The sequence below is a fragment of the Siphateles boraxobius genome, unplaced genomic scaffold (assembly GCF_051911475.1).
Source record: "Siphateles boraxobius isolate OS27281-9 unplaced genomic scaffold, OSU_SipBor_1 8, whole genome shotgun sequence".
Classification (NCBI taxonomy): domain Eukaryota; kingdom Metazoa; phylum Chordata; class Actinopteri; order Cypriniformes; family Leuciscidae; genus Siphateles; species Siphateles boraxobius.
This window is the reverse complement of record NW_027509208.1, coordinates 2,612,501-2,634,186: the sequence shown is the minus strand read 5'-3', so window position 1 is coordinate 2,634,186 and position 21,686 is coordinate 2,612,501. Positions and strand designations below refer to the sequence as shown.

Sequence of the window (21,686 nt, the reverse complement as noted above, 5' to 3'; positions counted from 1 at the left end):
AGCTTGCCCAACACATAGGCTACATTTTAGGGCACTGCTGTTTTTAGTTGAGTGTATACTAACAACGCATTCGTCATTCAATTCTGTGTTGGTAATAATGTGAATTTTGACTGTGGATTCTGCCCTTGGTAGGACCCTGCTCTTAAAATAAACAGCATGATCTCCACGGGGGGGCACAATATGATGTGCGTGAGATAAACTCCACACACGTCGTGATTTTTAGATTGAGAGGGCAGAGAATGGGCTGAGAACCGGGAGATTCAGCTCAACACAACAGACATGCTGAGCTGATGAGATCACAGCGGCGTACCCACGCGCGGCGCGAACACATTCCCACCTCCCTGCTACAATCAAATGGACCGTTCTCACGACCTGATGGGAATCACAATTAGCATTAAACTCCTTTCACAGTTGCAGTCATTCACTCTTAGAATAACGGTATCTCCATAAACAATATATTCAACTTTTTGCATAACAGCTTTTATACGATGCAAATGGGTTCGAAAAAGGCATCGAAACTTATAGCCTAGCCTACTAGGCCTATACTAAATTTCTCAGCTGTAGCGTCACATTTTTTATAAATAATGTCGCTGAGTAAACAAAACTATTAGCATTGTGAAACGCCATATTTTTCCTGACAATATGCCAGCAATAAAATGTGTGTAACGTGTTCGGCTGTAGCTATAGGCCTATGATTCCTTTGAATCCGTTCGTTTCAACCTGAATCATTAGTGTGAGTTTCACTCATTCGCCCTGGCCGCCCGATAGGTCGTCTACTTCGCCCAGGCCGCCCGGTGGGTCGTCTGCTTCGCCCTGGCCGCCCGGTGGGTCGTCTGCTTCGCCCTGGCCGCCCGGTGGGTCGTCTGCTTCGCCCTGGCTGCCCGGTGGGTCGTCTGCTTCGCCCTGGCCGCCCGGTGGGTCGTCTGCTTCGCCCTGGCCGCCCGGTGGACTGTCTGCTTCGCCCTGGCCGCCTGATGGACCCTGTGTTTCGTCCTGGATGCCCGATAGACTTTCTTTTTTGCCCTGGTTCCCGGTTAAGCCCTCACCCTTTGTTCCTGTCTCCCTTCAGGGACCTGGCCCACCATCCTTCCCGCTGATCCTCCACCGTTCCACCTCCCTCCTGAACTCTTGTGTCCTGTTTTAGTGTTGTCGCGGAGCGTCTGGTAGCCGCTCCGTAGAGGGGGGGGGGGGGGGGGGGTTATGTCACAGTGTCTGGTTGTGTTCCCTTGTCTATCACTAGAGGTCCTCGTTCTCACGGTGTCCTTCACATTTGACTTCAATTCCCAGCATTCTGTCTGTCACTGTCACTCATCAGTTCATTGCACTCAGCTGTTCCCCGTAATCATTGTTCCCAGCTGTTCTGTGTTAGTCTTGTTAGATGTGTGTATATATTCCCTGTCTGTGTTAGTATGTGCAGGGAGTCGCTGTTTATTGTCACCACACTTCTGTCGTCTTTGAACCTGTTTCTTGTGTTTGTCTTTCATGTTTTGGATTACCTTTTTGGATCTTGACCTTTGCCTGGACTGGATTGTGAGTACGGATTACCCCTTTAATAAATTACCTGCTATTGGATCTCTCTCTCTTCTGTGTGTGATTCGTGACAAGTACCTGCTGGTAGAGGCTGTAACTACACAATCAGTGCCCAAAAACCTTTATTTATTGACAGCCCTTCAAAAGTGGCCATGTTTTATGATTAAATATATTTGCAAGCAACATACATTTCAAATATTTCATTATATCATAGATGTTTTACCAGTGCCGGACAGTTATATTTAATTATTTATATACACTACTATTCAAATGTATTTATAGAAGCCTTTTGTGCTCACCAATGCTACATTTGTTTGAAAAAAATACATACAAAGTAGGCCATACATAAACAGTAATAATGTGAAATATTACTACCATTCTTTTGTAATATATTTTCAAATGTAATTTTAACTTATGTCTGTGGCAAAGCTGAATTTTCAGCATCATTACTCCAGTTTTCAGTGTCACATGATCCTTCATATACATTATAATATACTGACTTGGTGCTCAATAGATTCAGTCAGTTATAGAGTAGGTAAAGTTAAATTAATTAGGCTCCAAAAAGTTTTTAAATCAATTTTAAGTCATGTATAGCTGAGCAAATGAGATGAACGAGAGTGCTAACAGAAAACTTCTGCATTGAGAAATGGTCTCAGAAGACCGCCTTGTGTAAAAATACTGTAGGTGACATGCATGCAAATGGAGTGGCATCGCTGTCTATTCATATAAATCTTATCAGAGGTCACATCTTAATAATTAATAGAACCTATAAAGACAGAAATTGTTACATTATGGATGACCCTAACGAAATGAGTTTGATTCACACTAATGGTAAATACTAGGATTCTCATTCATTATTCTGGGTCACCAGTGAAGAAAGATGCTAATTTTGTGCCAGAGAGAAAGATGCTCGATCCACCCACCCATTAAAGATTAGGTTCCCAGTCATAATTCCATGAAGTTTCATAGACAAAGGCTTTAATGAAAAAATCCATGTTTCTATATAAAAATGTACATCAGCATAATATTTATAGCTTGAACATTGCAGGCAGTAAAAAATAGTTTACAATGAAAATATTCAGAGCATTCAAATGCATACCTCTTATAAATTCAGACTTAAAGACATTCCTTTAAATGACCGTTTTACTATGGTTTCTATTTTTGGCTGATCGATTCAGTTCCTGTTACTCGCTACTTTGAATTGTGACGAAACTCAAATGAAAGTGTTCTGGTGCATGTCACAAACTGAACACCATATTAATGGAAGACTTATTAATTTAATGCTATGCTCACTTCTACCACTGTGTGCTCTGTAACACAACAAAACAAAGTCATTGCATCAGAATGGAATCTAAAACGTCATGTTTTTAAGTCTGACACAGGCTATCCACTTCACAGTGAATTAAAAAAAATTCAAGACACCCACAAGTGTACAACTGCACAAACAGACATCAATCTTGCAGTACGCTCATTGTTCTTTCTTTCTTTCTCCCATTTGATAAGATTGAACATTTGATCTGCATTCCTGCATTAGAGACTTACGCTTTGGGCCTGTTTTCAGGGCTATTCACACTCTTTGAACAAAGCACAGAATAATCAAGTAAGAAAAAATACAGAATAATTGCAGATAGGTTATGTATGCGGCAGTTAATTGAATTATGCGCTGGAGCTGCTGAGAGCAAAGCAGTGAGAAATAAGAAAGGAGAAAATGGGGCTACATGAACACAAATTTAGATTCACAAAAGTTAACACAGACTAGGAATTACATAACAGGGGTTTTAGGCCACACAACCATGACATTGTCTTGCCTTAATCCATTGTAAGCATCACAGTTTCATTACTGATGTGTTGTTCTTTAGAAATTGGTTTGCCACTATCATCCGATTCAGAATCAAACAGTCCCGTTTACATTACACCAATGGCTTCACTCCAGTAGCAATGCAAGCAAAAGTAAACTTTGTATGAGCATCACAGTGTTATACACAAGCATAGGAAATAAACCGTCATGCTTTAGAACTAATGTGTTAATAAAAAAGGACACCGAGAGCATCTTTGCATACATAGTACCTTAACCGTAATTTCCATGTGGTAAAGCAGATGTTGCTCATCTTAGTGCCCTAAATGTTCACTCTATACAGCTATTTATCCTAAAAATCTCACTTAGTTTGTGTCTTTGAATCGACCCTAAGGAATCAAATGCAGTAGACTACGATGTTTACTACTACTACTGTAATTCCAATACACATCCCTATTTTGTTTCATAATGGCACATATTTGGGCACATAAATAGATTTGACTAAATGCATTAACTCGTGCTGATTCTGTCAGTAGATTTGTATTAAGGATTTACTGCTTTGTGTTGCGGATGACAATTTTTTTTCTTTAAGAGCTCACATAGAACAGAGATACTAAACGGACAACAATGAACTAAGCCTCGCAGATTACTTTGTTTAAAAACACTGACCTTAAATTATACAGAATATTAGTCTCATGTTGTAATTTACTGTTTAGGTATGAACTAATTGCATTAGACGAACCACTGAAAATCGACTATAACTTTTATGTTGTGCAAGCTGCTTATAAAGATTTACTGCTGGCAATACCACAAATAGTCACAAGTGGACACATTCAAATTTAGCTCTTTGAAATAACTCATTTTATGAACCTGTGGGGGCTTTGATATGACACAATCCATGGCAGTCTAATTCTTGTCTAATTTTGTTTCAACAAAGCTGATGAGCACTTGCATTACAATCACACAGTCTTCAATGTGTGCTTATTAGTTTAAACACAAAATAAGTAAATGCCGGCAAAATTACCAAACATAAAGAACAGAATCTTAAACACAGTTATTCTGCATTGTCAAGTATCATTTTTCCTAATAGTAAACGCCAAGTCAGATTACTGACAACAAGTCACTTCTAATTAGCCTTCTTTTGTTTAAAATCTTTTATAACTTGCCATCCAGCTTATTATTATTATGGTTTTACTGTAAAAACAACACTATAGAGTCAATACAGATACAGCAGTGAACAACTATGAGCTCACTATAAAAAGAGAAAGAAATCCACAGAAACTGCAAGACATGAATGTTTTGGGCTCATTTTGTGTATTGAGGTCACACATTATGTAGCCTCTCGTGAAATCAAAGTTCTTAACTGTGAAGAGCTTGTTATATCAGGACACCTGCACATTTAACATGGTAAAACTGATGTCTAAGTGATTTGCTTTGTATAGCCTGGCTAGAAACAAACCAGACATGGGTAAGTGTACAGTCATATGGCCAGGATCCAAAGTTAACTTCTTTCTAGACTTGTACATTTTTTCAATTCATTTGCCAGCCATAAATAATTGCCATGAAACCGTATTTCACATTATTTTAATTTTATGAAATAATGAATTATCATTATTTTATTGCAAATTTGTTGTAATCAATGCAGGTTATTGTACAGTCTCGCAGTGAAACATAACTGCTCACAAATACATAAAGTTTAATCATTCTTTTTTCCCCCTCATTTGGTGAGTCCATTTTTACCTGCATTTGAAAAAGAATATTGATATAGACCCTTTTCCAAGCTTAAGGTCAGAATTGCATTGTGGATACATTACCCAAATAAAAAAAGACAATTATAGTGTAATTAAAGAAAGTGTTAATTTTGGACCCAGGCAGAGGCTAAAAGTATGCATCAGAGGGGAAACAACAACATACAGTTTTGCGCTTTTTGTCACATTATTGCTCTGTAGTATGAGTGACCTGATCATGGAAAACACTACATGCTGGTGTGTGCTAAAAAGCTGTCCGATATCCAGTGTTTTATCATCAGCTTGAATTCACAATATCATCTGAAAGATGTTTGTTCTGTATCAGAAAGGTCCCACTGTGTATTGCAGTGAGTTTTTTGTTGTCGTTGTCCTTGGCAATGTAAAATACAGTTAAAATTACACACAACAGAAATGATCGGTATTCTAAATATTAAACTCCAATAATAAAACGGTGACTAATTAGGACATTTATAATCAAAATTATACTGATATACAGTGTTCTGTGTATGCTCAGTAGGGTCACCTGTGTGAAAGAATATGCATGTTATTAAATTTAAATGCTTCTTTTTTTAACCTAATAAATCTCCTGACTAAATAATCAGAAGTTGACCTGAAAGTTTTTGTAGAGTGAAATTAGCTTTACATATTAGACAAAGAATCCGTTTTTTGTTAGTTGTTTAACCTCTGGCATTGCATTTGAAGAAAATGGGTTGCAGCAAATGCGGACCCTGTAATGGATATGCTTAATACACAATTTATATAAGTTTCGCAATGATTCACAGTCTTAGCTCATGAAATCTAAAATAAAATGCTTGTTGTCAAAATAATTGGAGCCCAAAAATGCATATTTGATTAATGGCCCTCAGAATGCATGCCTGAAGTCTGTGGTTTCACTGAAAACAGTGGTGACTTTGTGTTGACTTTGATTTGTGGGCCACTTTGAAGTTAAATAAAGCAGATAATAAGAATGTCAACTAAGTGATTTATGGCCTGATCCAAGAACATGCATCACAACAAAAAGAACAATATGCAAATTTTTATCTATAAAGTCTTAACTAGAGATATGACCAGCAGTTTAGTAGACGTAATATACACGCAGTTGGATTACATAATTGGAACTTAATTAAGTGTCCTGAATTCTTGCCGTTTTAGTAGCTTTATCAATATATTTAGCAAAGTTCCTACAAACTCTCTATCTATGAGTATATATCTTGCATTATAATTAAGATTTCTAATTAACATTCAGTTTTGGCCACCTATAAAGAAATGGATTATGCCGGGAAGCCACACAGTCAGGAGATCCGTTGTCACCTGCAAAATTAAATTGACGTTTTCATATAGGCTTTATAATTAACAATGAAAGATCAAACATATTGTAGTGTGACAAGATTTGTGAGGATGCAATAACTTTTCATATGTTATTACTGGCCTATTGAGTTTAGAATTTATTTTATTTTCTTCTTTTTTTGTTCTTTATTGCTTTTTATAATAACATGACTTTTATTTTTAAAAAAACGTTTTCACCTCTTATTTCTTTAAAAAATTAGAAAATTTTATACATTTATTTTACAATTCATAATTTTCCCACTGGCTTAAAGCACACCAGAAAATAAAATAAAAACTATAAAACATACATTTCTGAAGATGGTATCAAGTATGCATTAAAACAAATAGTGCCCTCCAGCAACTACAGCTCTCAAAAAGTCAGGGTGGATTACACACACAAACCAAATACATGCATACATACAATACATGCATACACAGTCATGTTGGGAAGTATATGATTTTTCATCATTTTCATTATGCATCTCTTGCCTTCCTATATTTAATTTTCATGCCCCCTTCCAACACAAATGACAAAATATGGGGATGCCATCGATATTAGACACTAAGTACATAAAAGTTTCATTGACTAATGTTTATGAAACCTGCTGGGTTTGGAATGTTGCATCTAACACAGTGGCCATCAACTTGAGTGTCCAATACCTGTGACATTTAAACAGTCAATGAAAACATAGGATAATCACTGTACATTAAGCATTTTGTGGTGACATTAGTTTCGTGGACTTTTCTAATGCTTCTGTAGCAAACTTTTTGGTCAATGTATCTCAACCTCTCAATTAAACTTGAAACCTTCCCCGACGAGAGGCCTTCTGCCTTTGGAATGACTCTACAATGAATCCAGTTGTTTGACTGGATCAGTAAGGCTCTGGCTACCACATACATGTTGCACAGTTTGATGATTATGAAATGTGTACAATAAACACAGCAGGGCTAAAGCTAGCTGAATTTTAACATTGTTTTTTTGGGTTAAATTCCACATTTTTTGGCAGGCAGTCTATCTCGAGGCGTACATTGCAATGACTGACCAACTGTAGAATCAATTGGAATCTATATCTGAACCAATGGAAACATGGCAAGGATGAGAACAGTTTGTTGAAGCATGAGATAAGGATATAATTACTTTGATTACACCTTTACACTGTTGATTAGGACAATCAGAGTTTGATGAAATATTTATACTAAATATTTTTAATCTGTGATTATTGGAACATTAACTAATAGGCTTCCGGATGCAAGCGGTGGGGGAAATGAGTCTCGCAAAAAGCAAACAGCTGCTTATTTTTGCCTCCATAGACTTTCAAATTAAAAGGATAGTTCACCCAACAATGAACCTTCTGTCATCATTTACTCACCCTTGTGTCGTTCCAAACTTCTATGAATTCGTTTATCTGTGGAACACACTGAACAGCCTGTTGTTCTGGACCCCATTGACTTTCATTGTATGGGCAAAAACATTCTTCAAAATACCGTGTGTGTGAGTGTGTGTGTGTTCTGCAGAAGAACGGAAGTCAAACAGGTTTGGAACGACATGAGAGTTAATGATGACGGCATTTTTATTTTCGGGCGAACCAAAATTAACCCTTTAATGTTTACATTTTCTACATTATACTTTGTGTTGCTTCATAATGCCATTTAAGGTTTGACTGGTGCTTTATGTCCAATAAATATATTTGTGACGTAAAAATTCCCCGCAGATCAAAACTGAGACTACTTTGCTAATACATAACATTGCCTGATGCAAGAGAGCCAATACTTGAAACATTAGAGACATACTAATTTCCACCAGAATGTACCTTGATACCTTTATGTGATTTGTGCAAGATATTTCTCCAACGTGAACACAGTGTATATCATCTGCACTGCTCATCCCTGCTAACACACACAAATACAGACGAAACACATGCTACACTTAACTATATCTACCCTTATTTTTTTATACTTACTGAATCTTTAGATGACATCCATCAGTGAATCTGGCTAATGTGCAAAATAACAGTACAGAAAGCAACAGTAAGGAAACTTTCTAATCTCTTTGTCATTGCGCAGTTTAACTACACAAACTGGCTCATGACCAGATTTGTGATTTATGTAAGAAGCAAACACACAAGCAAGTAAACAAACAGACCATAGCAATGCAGATTTAAGACATGCTACAAGTCTCTTTTCTCATGAATGAGCAGCTTGGGTGTTTTGGAAAATCTTTTTTAAATGGCATATGCAGTTTAATATTATGCTAACATTTTAGTGATTCATACACACTCTACACCTTCAAACGTGCTTTGTTTACTCAGAAGAGTAGAACAAATTACAGTCTGAATATCAGTTAAATGTTAAATTTTACAAATGTACTTTCACTGAGCATTTAAAGGAGAAAAACACCTTTTCCTGTCCTCCATAACTCATTCTATTGGCCATTAATGCTTTGCTCTGAGGATATTTTCTAGGTATAAGGTGGGACCTCTCGGGGATCGAGTCTAAGTAACTGCTACCAGAGAAATGGCAAACACACTGTTAGATTTGCTACAGGACATTTGTGATAAATGCATGCCAAGTGTTATTTGTAGGAGAGTGTTGCATAATTTGGTGGAAGCTGAAAACCACTACTTCCGTTTGCTACTATTTTTCACATAGTCATTTTCAAACAGAGTTGGTCTTGATTAATTATGTAAGCACAAGGGTGGAGGAACGTGAGATGCATAACAGTAAAAAAAAAAAAAAAAAAAATTCATGTTGGTGCTAAATAAAAGCAAATGTACCTGGTTGTGATATCTACTCTTACAAAACAAACAAATACCGTTGGGAATACCATTAGAGATCCAACCTGCATATAGATTCATGCTAACATTTTTTGGAGGCCTTCAGTTTTGGTCTTCTGAATTTGTTAATGTACTAGGACAACCTTTTTGCTCAAACCTTTCATGTTAATGGCTAAAGTAAGCTAGCAGCTGCAGATGCTATACACTGTTCTGGATGAAGGGTGCACAAGATATGAGTGAGAAGGATTTTTTTTTTACTCTGGACAGCATTGTTGTTGATTGCTGGGGTCGCAAGGGTCCCCCCAGGAGCAAGAGTGCCGGACCTGGCCACCTCTGGACCTGTGAAGTGCTGCCTGACGTCGCCCCCTAGTGGACGGGAGCTGATTTCTTATCACTTACGCTCACACACGTCTTTCAATCAAACACTGGTCACATGATCTGGGTTTTCCCTGACTTCAATGCACTCTATTTCCTCTCTCTCCCTCTCCCTCTCCCTCTCTCTTTCCCGCTCTTTCCGTTTGGCCCGTTTCTTTTTCTTGTGCCGCTTCTTCGAGGGTGGAAAGAATGTCAAAAACACCGGTAGGATGACAAAACAGTGCAGCACTGTGCAGCCGGCTGTGAGAAGGGAGCACTTGAACAGTGTATAGGTCAGGTTAGAAGGCACAAAGAGAAGAGGCATTATCCCAATTACAAAACAAGAGGCGTTCTGCAAAATGGCGGCCCCATGCTCCTCTAAAGAGATCTTGATGCACTGAGTCCGTGTGTGCTCAGTGGCCAGTACGAACGTGTAGAGGTGGGGGGCACAGTGATCCATGGCAAAGTTGAGAGTATAAATAAGGCACAGGATAGAGATGCTGTCCATGTCTACATTCCAGAGCGTCATGAGACCCAAGACGCCCAGTTCCACTGAGGTGACGGTCAATATCAACCAGAAGTTCCCCAATGGGTTAATGACCAGGAAAAAGGTGAGGATGAGAATAGTGAGCACACTGAAACCCGACGTCAGGATGGGGGAGATGATGGAGGAACTGTAGCGGTCCATGAACACGAACGTTGGGTTGAAAACGATGAACTTGATGCTGTTTATAAGGGAGAGAGGTCGAAGTCTCTCCAGCAACTCCACGACTTCCTCCCTGGTTTTCTCGGTCGTCCTGGCCACCAAGTACATCCTGGACGCGATGATGTCGTACTCATCTCCGTTTTTAGAGAAAATGATGTCGTCCACAAAGTGTTGATATTCTGGGCTCCTCAGAAAAGAAGTCTTGAGGATGTTAATGAAATCACTTTTGGTTGATGCGCTGACATTCACGACCCTCAGATAGTGAAAGTAATTATCAATCCATGAAATCTTATTAAAGCCCAGGCCCAATGTCTTGAGGTGCTCCTGCACTGTGGAGTTCCAATACTCAATGGGTTCGTAGATGTAAAACCCAATCACCGGACTGTAGTTGCTAAAGTATTTCTGTTGAGTCAGGGCGAACGACACACTGGGCGAATTACTAGCTAGAAGATTAATTATGTTGGAGCCATCGCTGATTTGTAAACATCCCATGAACGAAAAGGAGGCGTAAATCAGGTAGAGGATAACCACAAAAGGCTTGACATAGGTGTTGGTAATCCATTCTGTGTAATGCTCCCTCAGGAAGTGCTGAATGAAGTGGTTCTGGTACGGTACACTGTCGTGGTGTGTGGACAGGTCGTGGCCGTCACTCATCATGGTCTTAAACCAAGTGGGCTGGCGGTCCAGATACTCCACAGAGGGGATCTTGCAGCAGAAGACGCTGTGATAGCGGTTTTGCTCCAGCTGTCCGGCAAACACCAGGCAGGAGCCATAGAACGAGAACACGTAGAAGTAGTTCACCAGGATTGCTACACACATGCTCTGACAAAAGACCTTCACAGATTCAATGTTGGTGAAAGGACTGGCACCCATGCCGAAGGTGATAATATAGAGTGAGCTGGTCATGGTGTAGCACACCATCACGTCAGCAAACGCATCTGCCACCCTCTCCTTGAAGGGCAAACTCTCTCTGGTTCTTCTCCAGCCTGCCAGAAGCTCAAACACACCCTTTGTTCCATGTCCTGAAAAAAAAAGAAGCAGCAATTTATAATTTCATGCATGGAAAATTCACAGAGAAACTTGATTACATAGCAATGTCAGCATAACTATAATCTACAAAAATAAACAACATGTGTAGTGAAAGGCCGATATATCAGCCAGGGTGATTAATTGCCCAATTTCTGATTATCGGCATTGTTGAAAACTGCCAACTTGGCTGATTAACAGAAGTGATAGTTGTGTCAGTTCCTAAATCTAATAACAGTATGTGTCAGCAGACAATAGACTTTTTTGTTTGTTTAATTTTTTTTCAGTGAAAATATAAGTTCTTATAATATTTAAATTAATTAAAATAAATATATCCATTCTAGGTTGGCCCATGATGTTTATTTGGCCAGCCATGCCATGTCACAAGGGAAAAATATAGGAAAAACACTTAACTTTTAACGTATCCTTTTGTTTTTAACACTGTTTTTTTTATTACATTATAATGTACAGAACAAAAGTGAATTTAATTAACAAAATGTAAATTTTGATATATACTATGATATACAATATAGTTGGATGTATGCAACGTTTACTTTCAACCTACATCTCTCGGACAAAATTGATTTTTGGCAGTGCTAATTTATTTCCAGCAATTCTGTGCATGCTTTTGACATGATTAAATTGTATTTTAGGTAACAATTTACAATAAGGTTCATTAGTTAATATATAATATATTTTGGATTTGTTAACATTAGTTAATGCTCTGTGCAACTAACATGAACAAACTATGAACAGCTGGATTTTTTATTAACTAACATTAAAAAAGATTAATAGATATTGTAACAAATGCATTGCTTATCGTTAGTTCATGTTATTTAATACATTGACTAATGGTAACTAATTAACCTTATTGTAAAGTATTACCGTATTTTATACAGTGGAGGCCAAATTAGTTTTAGATTACTAGTGAAAACGCTTCTATCTTGTATTTTTTTTATTAATAAAAATCATTACAAATAACATTACAATTTGAGTAAAATGTTTACACAAATCTATCTAGAGTAAACAATGCAGAATCTTCAGTTTTTCAGTTTAATTCTTTTTTTAAAACATTTAATTAAAAAAAAAATCGAAATCTAAAATGTATATTCTATATTAGAATTTGAATCCGAGGTTTTCAACATGCCCTCACATTTTTTACAGCCATTGGGTAGATGCCATTGGCATGGTCATCGGCCATTGAAAAACACATAATGGTCAACCACTAAATGTGCATTATGGAATAATAAATCTTTCCTGATAGTTATAAGATGAGCAGTAATTCAATTACTCTTCTACCATCCACCTATGGTCAAGCTCATACTGTTACGTACTGGCAGGAATGAAGCAGAGAGTGAATCCAATCGCAAGAACTTTATTTAACAAACTAGTAATCTCAAGGGAACTCAGAACAGGAACACGAAGACGAAGACAGGAATAGCAAACATAACAACATCAAGAACTCACAAGGACTGAACTAAAACACAGGGTTTAAATACAAGGGAACACAAGCTAAACAAGATAACGAGGGGGCGTGGTTAAACTGAAACACCTGGGAAGACTAATCAACATAACGGGGAACAGCTGAACATGGGACAAGACACATGGCAGGATCACATGACAAACAGGGAATCACATGACAGACAAGAACAAGGAACAAGACACAAAACCCACACCGTGACATAGCCCCTCCCCTATGGGTGGCTCCCGACGCCCATAAAAAACAAAAAACAATAGTTCAGGAGGGTGGTGAAGCGGAGGCGGTCTTGGGGGAGGGACGGAGGGCCAGGTCCGTGCAGGGTAATAGGACCAGGGCATTGCAATGGCCGACCTGGGTCGAGAAGCGTGGGCAACCAGGGCGGAGCAGGAACTGCAGACGACCAGGGCGGGGCAGGCAGCGCAGGCGACCAGGGCGGAGCAGGCAGCGCAGGCGACCAGGGCGGTGAAGACCCTTCGGGCGGCCAGGGCGGTGAAGACCCCTCGGGCGGCCAGGGCGGTGAAGACCCCTCGGGCGGCCAGGGCGGTGAAGACCCCTCGGGCGGCCACGGCGGTGAAGACCCCTCGGGCGGCCACGGCGGTGACTCAGGCGCAGGAACAGCAGACACCGGCTCAGGAACAGCAGACACACACCCTGGCTCGGGCTCAGGAACAGACAACACACACACTGGCTCGGGCTCAGAAACAGACAACACACACACTGGCTCGGGCTCAGGAACAGACAACACACACACTGGCTCGGGTTCAGGAACAGACAACACACACACTGGCTCGGGTTCAGGAACAGACAACACACACACTGGCTCGGGAACAAACAACACACACACTGGCTCGGGAACAGACAACACACACACTGGCTCGGGCTCAGGAACAGACAACACACACACTGGCTCGGGCTCAGAAACAGACAACACACACACTGGCTCGGGCTCAGAAACAGACAACACACACACTGGCTCGGGAACAGACAACACACACACTGGCTCGGGTTCAGGAACAGACAACACACACAATGGCTCGGGAACAGGAACAGACTCTGGCTCGGAGGCGGCCATCTTGTCCGTAGACACTGGCTCGGAGGTATTGAGGTGAACGGTCTCTGGATCGGCAGACGTGACTTGAACAGTCTCTGGATCGGCAGACGTGACTTGAACAGTCTCTGGATCGGCAGACGTGACTTGAACAGTCTCTGGATCGGCAGACGTGACTTGAACAGTCTCTGGATCGGCAGACGTGACTTGAACAGTCTCTGGATCGGCAGACGTGACTTGAACAGTCTCTGGATCGGCAGACGTGACTTGAACAGTCTCTGGATCGGCAGACGTGACTTGAACAGTCTCTGGATCGGCAGACGTGACTTGAACAGTCTCTGGATCGGCAGACGTGACTTGAACAGTCTCTGGATCGGCAGACGTGACTTGAACGGTCTCTGGATCGGCAGACGTGACTTGAACAGTCTCTGGATCGGCAGACGTGACTTGAACGGTCTCTGGACTGGACGGGACCAGCGGCGAGGACTCTGGGCTGACAGGAAGTACAGGAAGGACTTCCAGGCATTGCGGGACGCGGGAAGTCCTCTTCCTCCTCCGTCTCCGAGAGCGAGAGGGCGCTGGGCTGGACGGGACCAGCGGTGAGGGTTCTGGGCTGGGCGGGACCAGCGGCGAAGAAGACTGAGCGCTGGGCGGGACCAGCGGCGAAGAAGACTGAGCGCTGGGCGGGACCAGCGGCGAAGAAGACTGAGCGCTGGGCAGGACCAGCGGCGAAGAGGGTCTTGAGCTGGGCAGGACCAGCGGCGCAGAGGACTGAGCGCTGGGCAGGACCAGCGGCGAAGAGGGTCTTGAGCTGGGCAGGACCAGCGGCGAAGAGGACTGAGCGCTGGGCAGGACCAGCGGCGAAGAGGGCCTCGGCTCTGGCTGGACGTGGCTGACGTGAAGCTCTGGCTGGACGGTCTCTGGCTGGACGGTCTCTGGCTGGACGGTCTCTGGCTGGACGGTCTCTGGCTGGACGGTCTCTGGCTGGACGGTCTCTGGCTGGACGGTCTCTGGCTGGACGGTCTCTGGCTGGACGGTCTCTGGCTGGACGGTCTCTGGCTGGACGGTCTCTGGCTGGACGGTCTCTGGCTGGACGGTCTCTGGCTGGACGGTCTCTGGCTGGACGGTCTCTGGCTGGACGGTCTCTGGCTGGACGGTCTCTGGCTGGACGGTCTCTGGCTGGACGGTCTCTGGCTGGACGGTCTCTGGCTGGACGGTCTCTGGCTGGACGGTCTCTGGCTGGACGGTCTCTGGCTGGACGGTCTCTGGCTGGACGGTCTCTGGCTGGACGGTCTCTGGCTGGACGGTCTCTGGCTGGACGGTCTCTGGCTGGACGGTCTCTGGCTGGACGGTCTCTGGCTGGACGGTCTCTGGCTGGACGGTCTCTGGCTGGACGGTCTCTGGCTGGACGGTCTCTGGCTGGACGGTCTCTGGCTGGACGGTCTCTGGCTGGACGGTCTCTGGCTGGACGGTCTCTGGCTGGACGGTCTCTGGCTGGACGGTCTCTGGCTGGACGGTCTCTGGCTGGACGGTCTCTGGCTGGACGGTCTCTGGCTGGACGGTCTCTGGCTGGACGGTCTCTGGCTGGACGGTCTCTGTGCTGGACGGGACCAGCGGTGAAGGCTCTGGAAGCTCTGCTGAGACGTGGCGAGGCTCTGGAAGCTCTGCTGAGACGTGGCGAGGCTCTGGAAGCTCTGCTGAGACGTGGCGAGGCTCTGGAAGCTCTGCTGAGACGTGGCGAGTCTCTGGAAGCTCTGCTGAGACGTGGCGAGGCTCTGGAAGCTCTGCTGAGACGAGGCGAGGCTCTACAGGGCTGACGTGAAGCGAAGACTCGGTAGGCGGGACGGTCTGGACGAATCGAGTCCCAAGCAGGATAGCCTTCTTGGCTACCCGTGCTGACTTCAGCGCGGGATCGACCACGCTGGACACCAAACCCGGACGGCTATAGATCGATCTGGTGGGTGGCTTGATAATGGGAGTGATGTAAAGACCAGACTGAAGGGATACTGCAGGTTGACGGAGTTTCTTCTCCTTCATGTCCACAGCAAACAAAGAAATGCTCAAGGAAAGGGCCAGGTCGATATACCGTTCTAGCGTCCAATCGGTATAGTCATCTGGCATCATAAGAGCGATGTCCTCGTCTAGTCCACTCCGGAACAGCTCTATCAGCAGGGAGTCGTCTAGGGATGCTAAATGGCAGCAAACCCAGAAATCCTTCACATACCTTACTATGGGCTGGCCATCTTGTGACATAGACGACAGGTATCTCCTTAGGGCCTGGTTGCTTTGGGCTGCTGGACTCATTTTGGTGAGTTCTTCTGTTACGTACTGGCAGGAATGAAGCAGAGAGTGAATCCAATCGCAAGAACTTTATTTAACAAACTAGTAATCTCAAGGGAACTCAGAACAGGAACACGAAGACGAAGACAGGAATAGCAAACATAACAACATCAAGAACTCACAAGGACTGAACTAAAACACAGGGTTTAAATACAAGGGAACACAAGCTAAACAAGATAACGAGGGGGCGTGGTTAAACTGAAACACCTGGGAAGACTAATCAACATAACGGGGAACAGCTGAACATGGGACAAGACACATGGCAGGATCACATGACAAACAGGGAATCACATGACAGACAAGAACAAGGAACAAGACACAAAACCCACACCGTGACACATACATCAGATCTAGTGTGTTTGTGTGTGTGCACTCTGTCACCTTTGAACATATTAATACATTTGACTTTCATCCACTAAATATTTCACTCAGCATCAAGGACATCACGGCCTGTCTCTACACACTCTGTCGCTGTCAAGAATGCGTCACAAAAGCTACTCTCTTACCTCTTTCTCCAAAATCATAAATTTTCATTGAGCTGACAGACATGGAGAAAAACCTAATTAACCATAAAGGATTACGCCAATGTAATGAGTCTGATAGACTGGCTTTCCTTGCTTTTAGTTTTATTAAGGGGCAGAAGAAGTCCATTAGTCTGTGAATTTATCTGCAGGATGCGGAGGTTACATGGCGGACTGGTGGTAGCCTGGTGGCTGCATGTTCAATAACATGTACTCAAAAAAAGAGTTCCGACTTCCGACATCACAATCTTGCTTTTTACATCAAGTACACTTAAGCTAGACACTTAGCTTTAGGTTGCTGTGAAAGGGCTGTCCCTGCAATAACGGGAAGCTGCTGAATGTAAAGCAGCTGCTAAATGGCAATTAAAAGCGAAACTACTAAGCATAACGTTTGGTAGAAATTAAACATTCAGACATCTGAGCGTGAACATGGGTCACTACTTGCCAAATTATATAGATCAACAAAACAATTGTACGAGGAATGTAGTTAGTGATTAGTTGCGGACCCTGCCATCTCATAAAAACACCATCACTGCTTGAGCAATTGTTTCGCATTCTTCAATTTCAGAAGATTTATTAAATTCATGAAGTGAGTGCCATTTATTATTTTCAAAATCTGCAAAGAATTGTAAGAGTGCATATTCATGATAAAGAAAGTTTCACTTCTTCTTTGCTAATGGAAATCGAATCTAATTTATCTAATTCATGTACTTTTTATTCAGTGTCAATTAAATGCAGTTACAGATGACAGATTATATACTTCTCAAATTGCATCAGAATGCACAATGTTTTCTGAAAAAAAAACTTTCAACATTACTTTTTAAATTAATCTTGCATATGAAACAAATTTTTGTCACTGGCCTGTCGCAGAAGTCCTTTCTCTCAAATTTTTTTTAAAATGAATTTTGCTCATGGGATATTTCATAAATTTTGATACGAGTTCAAATAAATCTCTGGTTTGGTGCCAGTGAAGCGGTACTTGTGCCTTCCTGATGAGCTGTATGCACTTATCTTAACATACTTCATCATTAATAACAACAAAAACACAAATATGATAGTTTTACTTGGCATTCGCATACTGCTCTGAGTCTGGATGTCATCACCTTCCAAATGAGAAGTACTAGAATGGTAATTCTAAATGGAATACAAAATTCCTCCTTATCAGAATGACATGGCGATTTCTTCAGTGTGTGCTGTGCAATGAATCACCACAATATAAATGAAGTGCCATCAGGCTGCTGGTCAAGGGCAGAAAGAAAATGTGCTTATTCTAAAAGTCTCTGATGAAACAGGACAAAGAGACAGAACATGACTAAACAAATGCACATCTGCCAAGATCAGTGTTTTCGAGTCTTTTTTGCAGTTTTATGCAACCCCATCAGAGAATCAGAGAAGCCCACCTTCATCTACAACAAACCAGGAAAAAAATACTCTACTATCCTTAGGATTAACGTTTCTATTATTCAAATGGCCTGATCCACTTTTTAAAAGAAAAGTGTTAAGCTGTTAATTACAAAGAAAAAAGATGAAGTGTTTTTAATTGTTATGATCTTTTGGTAACTTTAATATTTCCTCATTTCTGTTTTATAGGTTTAGGGGCCATTTACACAACACCATTTTCAACTAAAAACTTTTTATGAGTTTTGGCCGTTTGTTTAGACAACAACAGCATTTTGGGGGCCTGAAAATGCAAATGCAAAAACCGGATTCAGTGCAAGATTTTAAAACCGATACAGTTATCGTCTCCATATAATCTACAAAAATGTTTTTGAATACAGTGACGTCATGTGCATGCGTATGTATTAAGTGTTCAGTCTATAGGCGCGTTGTTTTTCTTTTCAAAGTGACATCGCCAACTACTGGCCTGGGATGCATAATACAGCGTTTTTAATTGTTTTGTGTCGTAGTCGTCTGTGCACAAAAAATGCAAAGGAAAAACGCTTCCGTTAAGTACATCACTGTCATGTAAACGTACCCTTAATATTGCAAAGATCCCCCTGCGGAGGCTCAGAATTACTGAGCTAGGGATTTGCTTTAACAAATATGAAAAAAATGTTCACCATTATAAATGTATTATGTTACTTTATTTTTTTTTACCTTTGAAGAAGGATTATATTCTTGCTCCATCTTTGTGATGTATGCAAAGGCTTACTCCTAAAATAGCATCTACAGTACTGTATGTCAATGATTCAAACAAGCTCTGACAAAAGGGGTCCATCCATTCAAGGGTGTAGATTAAATAGGGGCCACTAGAGGAGTGTGTAGCAAACCAACATCTTGAAACAAGATTGACACGTTTTGCGGCAAACGTCAAGGAGTGCAGCAGCAAATAGATGCTTTCAAAACAGAAAACACAAAGCCATGAGATGACACGAGGGAGGCCTGCTCCTGCCGGTTATAAATCACATGCACAGTAAGACATATAAAACAATATTGAGGTATTTCAAATAAAACCATTTCCACAACATCTGATGACTTCAGTTGACCAGCACTTGCCTAATAGGGCTACGGGGACCATGCACGCTCCTGAATATAGAGGGGGGAGTGACCCACTGCTGTCCCTGACATACAAACATTTACTTCACACTCATACTTCAACATTATCATACTGTAAACTATTCACATACAACAGTGAAGACATCTAAGAGTGAACTTAGTAAACGGGTGCAATATTTTTATACACAGTATTTAAGTGCAAATACTTTTTCACTATCCATCTGCAATCCATCTTCACTAGATGGAAAATGCTCAAATTAAGTAACCGTCATTCTTTTCATCACAAACACACCTTTCTATGCAAATTATGTTTATTATATGTTCTATTCACAGAACGAGAAATATAACTTGACATATACTGTATATAAATTGTAGGTGACAATTTTGGAGAAGCTTTGAAAGTGTAAATTACCAAGCTACAATTTAAGCATTAGGCCCATTTAGTTAAAATACAGTAAATATACTGTTTGAAAAACTAGTTACTCGTTTTAAAAATTATAATTTAAGAAACATTTTACAATAATGTTAACAATAGTTAATGCATTAGTTAACATGAACTATGAGTAGGCTAATATATAATTATAGCATTTATTGACTTTTGTTAATGAGTTAATAAAAAATACAATTGTTTCCTTTGTTCATATTAGTTCATAGTGCATTAACTAATGTTAACAGATACAACTTTTGATTTTAAAAATGTATTAGTAAATATAGAAATGTACACATGTAATGAATGTTAACAAATGTAACCTTATTGTACAGTGTTTCCATGATTTATATAATAATAAATATCTAGTTCAGTCATGAAACTCTAGAGAGAGCAGGCTGATTCCTTTACAAGCAATATGCAAGCAATCAAATCATTACTGCATGGCACAAGCAGATCATTCAGCAAATGTGATTACTTGCTCAAAATTTAAATAGTTTGGTTCATTGTTTGCTGTAGTCTAGTCCTGTAACATGCGGAGTTTCTCTGAAACCCTCCACCTCCCCAGCTCCACCTGCCTAGATCTGCTATGGGATTTATTTACTGTTAGGGGTGTGCCGGTTTCAGAATTAGTGATGTTCGTCTGTTATTATAGGACAACTTAGTTTGAATAAAGGAGCAGACACTGATCTACTTGCTCTACGTTTATTTAAAATGAACAGCAAGCAACTAGAAGTGAATGTGCTTTCCATTAAATTAATCACACACAGTAAACAAACCCTTAACCAACAAAACAACTTTACAATGAATGTGCTTTGTTTTAAATAAATCACACACAGTAAACAAAACCTTAACAAAAAAAAAAAATTTGCAACGAACTGCAATTTAGACGTGCCGGTGCGGTGATACATGCTCGGGAAGATTCGGATTGAAGTCGTTCATCCTCGGATGCGCCGCCGCACGCGCTGTTATGAAAAAAAAAGCTGTGCACACAGCAATGCGAAATGGGGTCTTGCGCACCCAACGCGTCATTTTTGCCGCGTGCACCTTCGCGCTCGTGCGGACCATAGACAGTAAAAGAAAACGGACGCGTCGAGTATAAACAAGGCTCTACTCCGTGTCAGCGCGCGCTCTGATCGGTAAAGGGGCAGAGATTTCTCCCGAATCAACTCCAGCAGTAGCAGAAGCACCACCACTAACTCCGCCTCCGTTTCCCTCGTAAGCTGATATTAGTATTTAAACATTCTCTATGATAAAAAATGTTTGTAAAAAATATTTTAATAACACGGTTTTGGCGGTTATTGAGTTCTAATGACGGTGTTCAACTACCGTCGGTCTCATGGTTATCCGTCACACCCCTATTTACTGTAGCATATGTATTTCCATTTATGCAACAGCAGCATATCTTACCTGCTCACAGCAGCATGTCTGTGAATCTATTAGCAGTAGCAAGTCTACACTTGCTCTGCAGCAGCTGCAATAATCAACAGCAGCAGCGTAGCAGATCTAGTCCGCCAAAACAAATACATTAACATTGCCATATTCAATAACATGATAAAACTATTCAGAGAGTTGTCATCATGATTTAAACATATCTAAATTTGAACAGGTTATGGTCTTAACCATATAAGAAGGCTCAAATATGTATTTCATTTATGAATTTATGAACTGCCTGAACGAACTGCTCACTAGTAGTCTTTCCAACACTTGATGAGAGAGAAAAAAGAAACACTATTATAGATGATATAATATTATGTATCTGAAAAAAGTAGTTAAGTTAGTAGACATTACTATAGTTAGTTACTTCCCAACAATGGTAGTTGACACTGCAGTACACAGGGAAAACAATTTTGTAGGATTTATTTAGAAATTGGAAATTCTAGTAAATTTCACAAATAATTAAAAACAAATGGCAAGTAACACATTAAATTAAAGGAGAAAGACTGAAATAGTATTTTCTTGTAAAATATACTCTGATAATGTCTGATAAACTTATTTTTTTTTTCTTTTTTTTTTTTTACAAAAGTAAATGCAGATCCAAGTGTTGTAAACAGGATTGTGGAAAAAGCATCGAACAAACCTAAAACTCAGAACCGGCCTGCAAAAGGAGGAATT

At 40.9% G+C, this 21,686-nt stretch overlaps 1 protein-coding gene across 1 annotated transcript in view; it reads right to left on the bottom strand.

Moving 5' to 3' along the window:
- Positions 1 to 6,494: 6,494 nt before the first annotated feature.
- ptchd4 (patched domain containing 4) overlaps positions 6,495 to 21,686 on the bottom strand; it is a 26,987-nt gene continuing 11,795 nt past the window's right edge. The window contains exon 3 of the mRNA XM_077220178.1: positions 6,495 to 11,255. Coding sequence (XP_077076293.1) covers positions 9,592 to 11,255 — 1,664 coding nt within the window. The 3' untranslated portion in view covers positions 6,495 to 9,591. The remainder of the gene's footprint in view (positions 11,256 to 21,686) is intronic.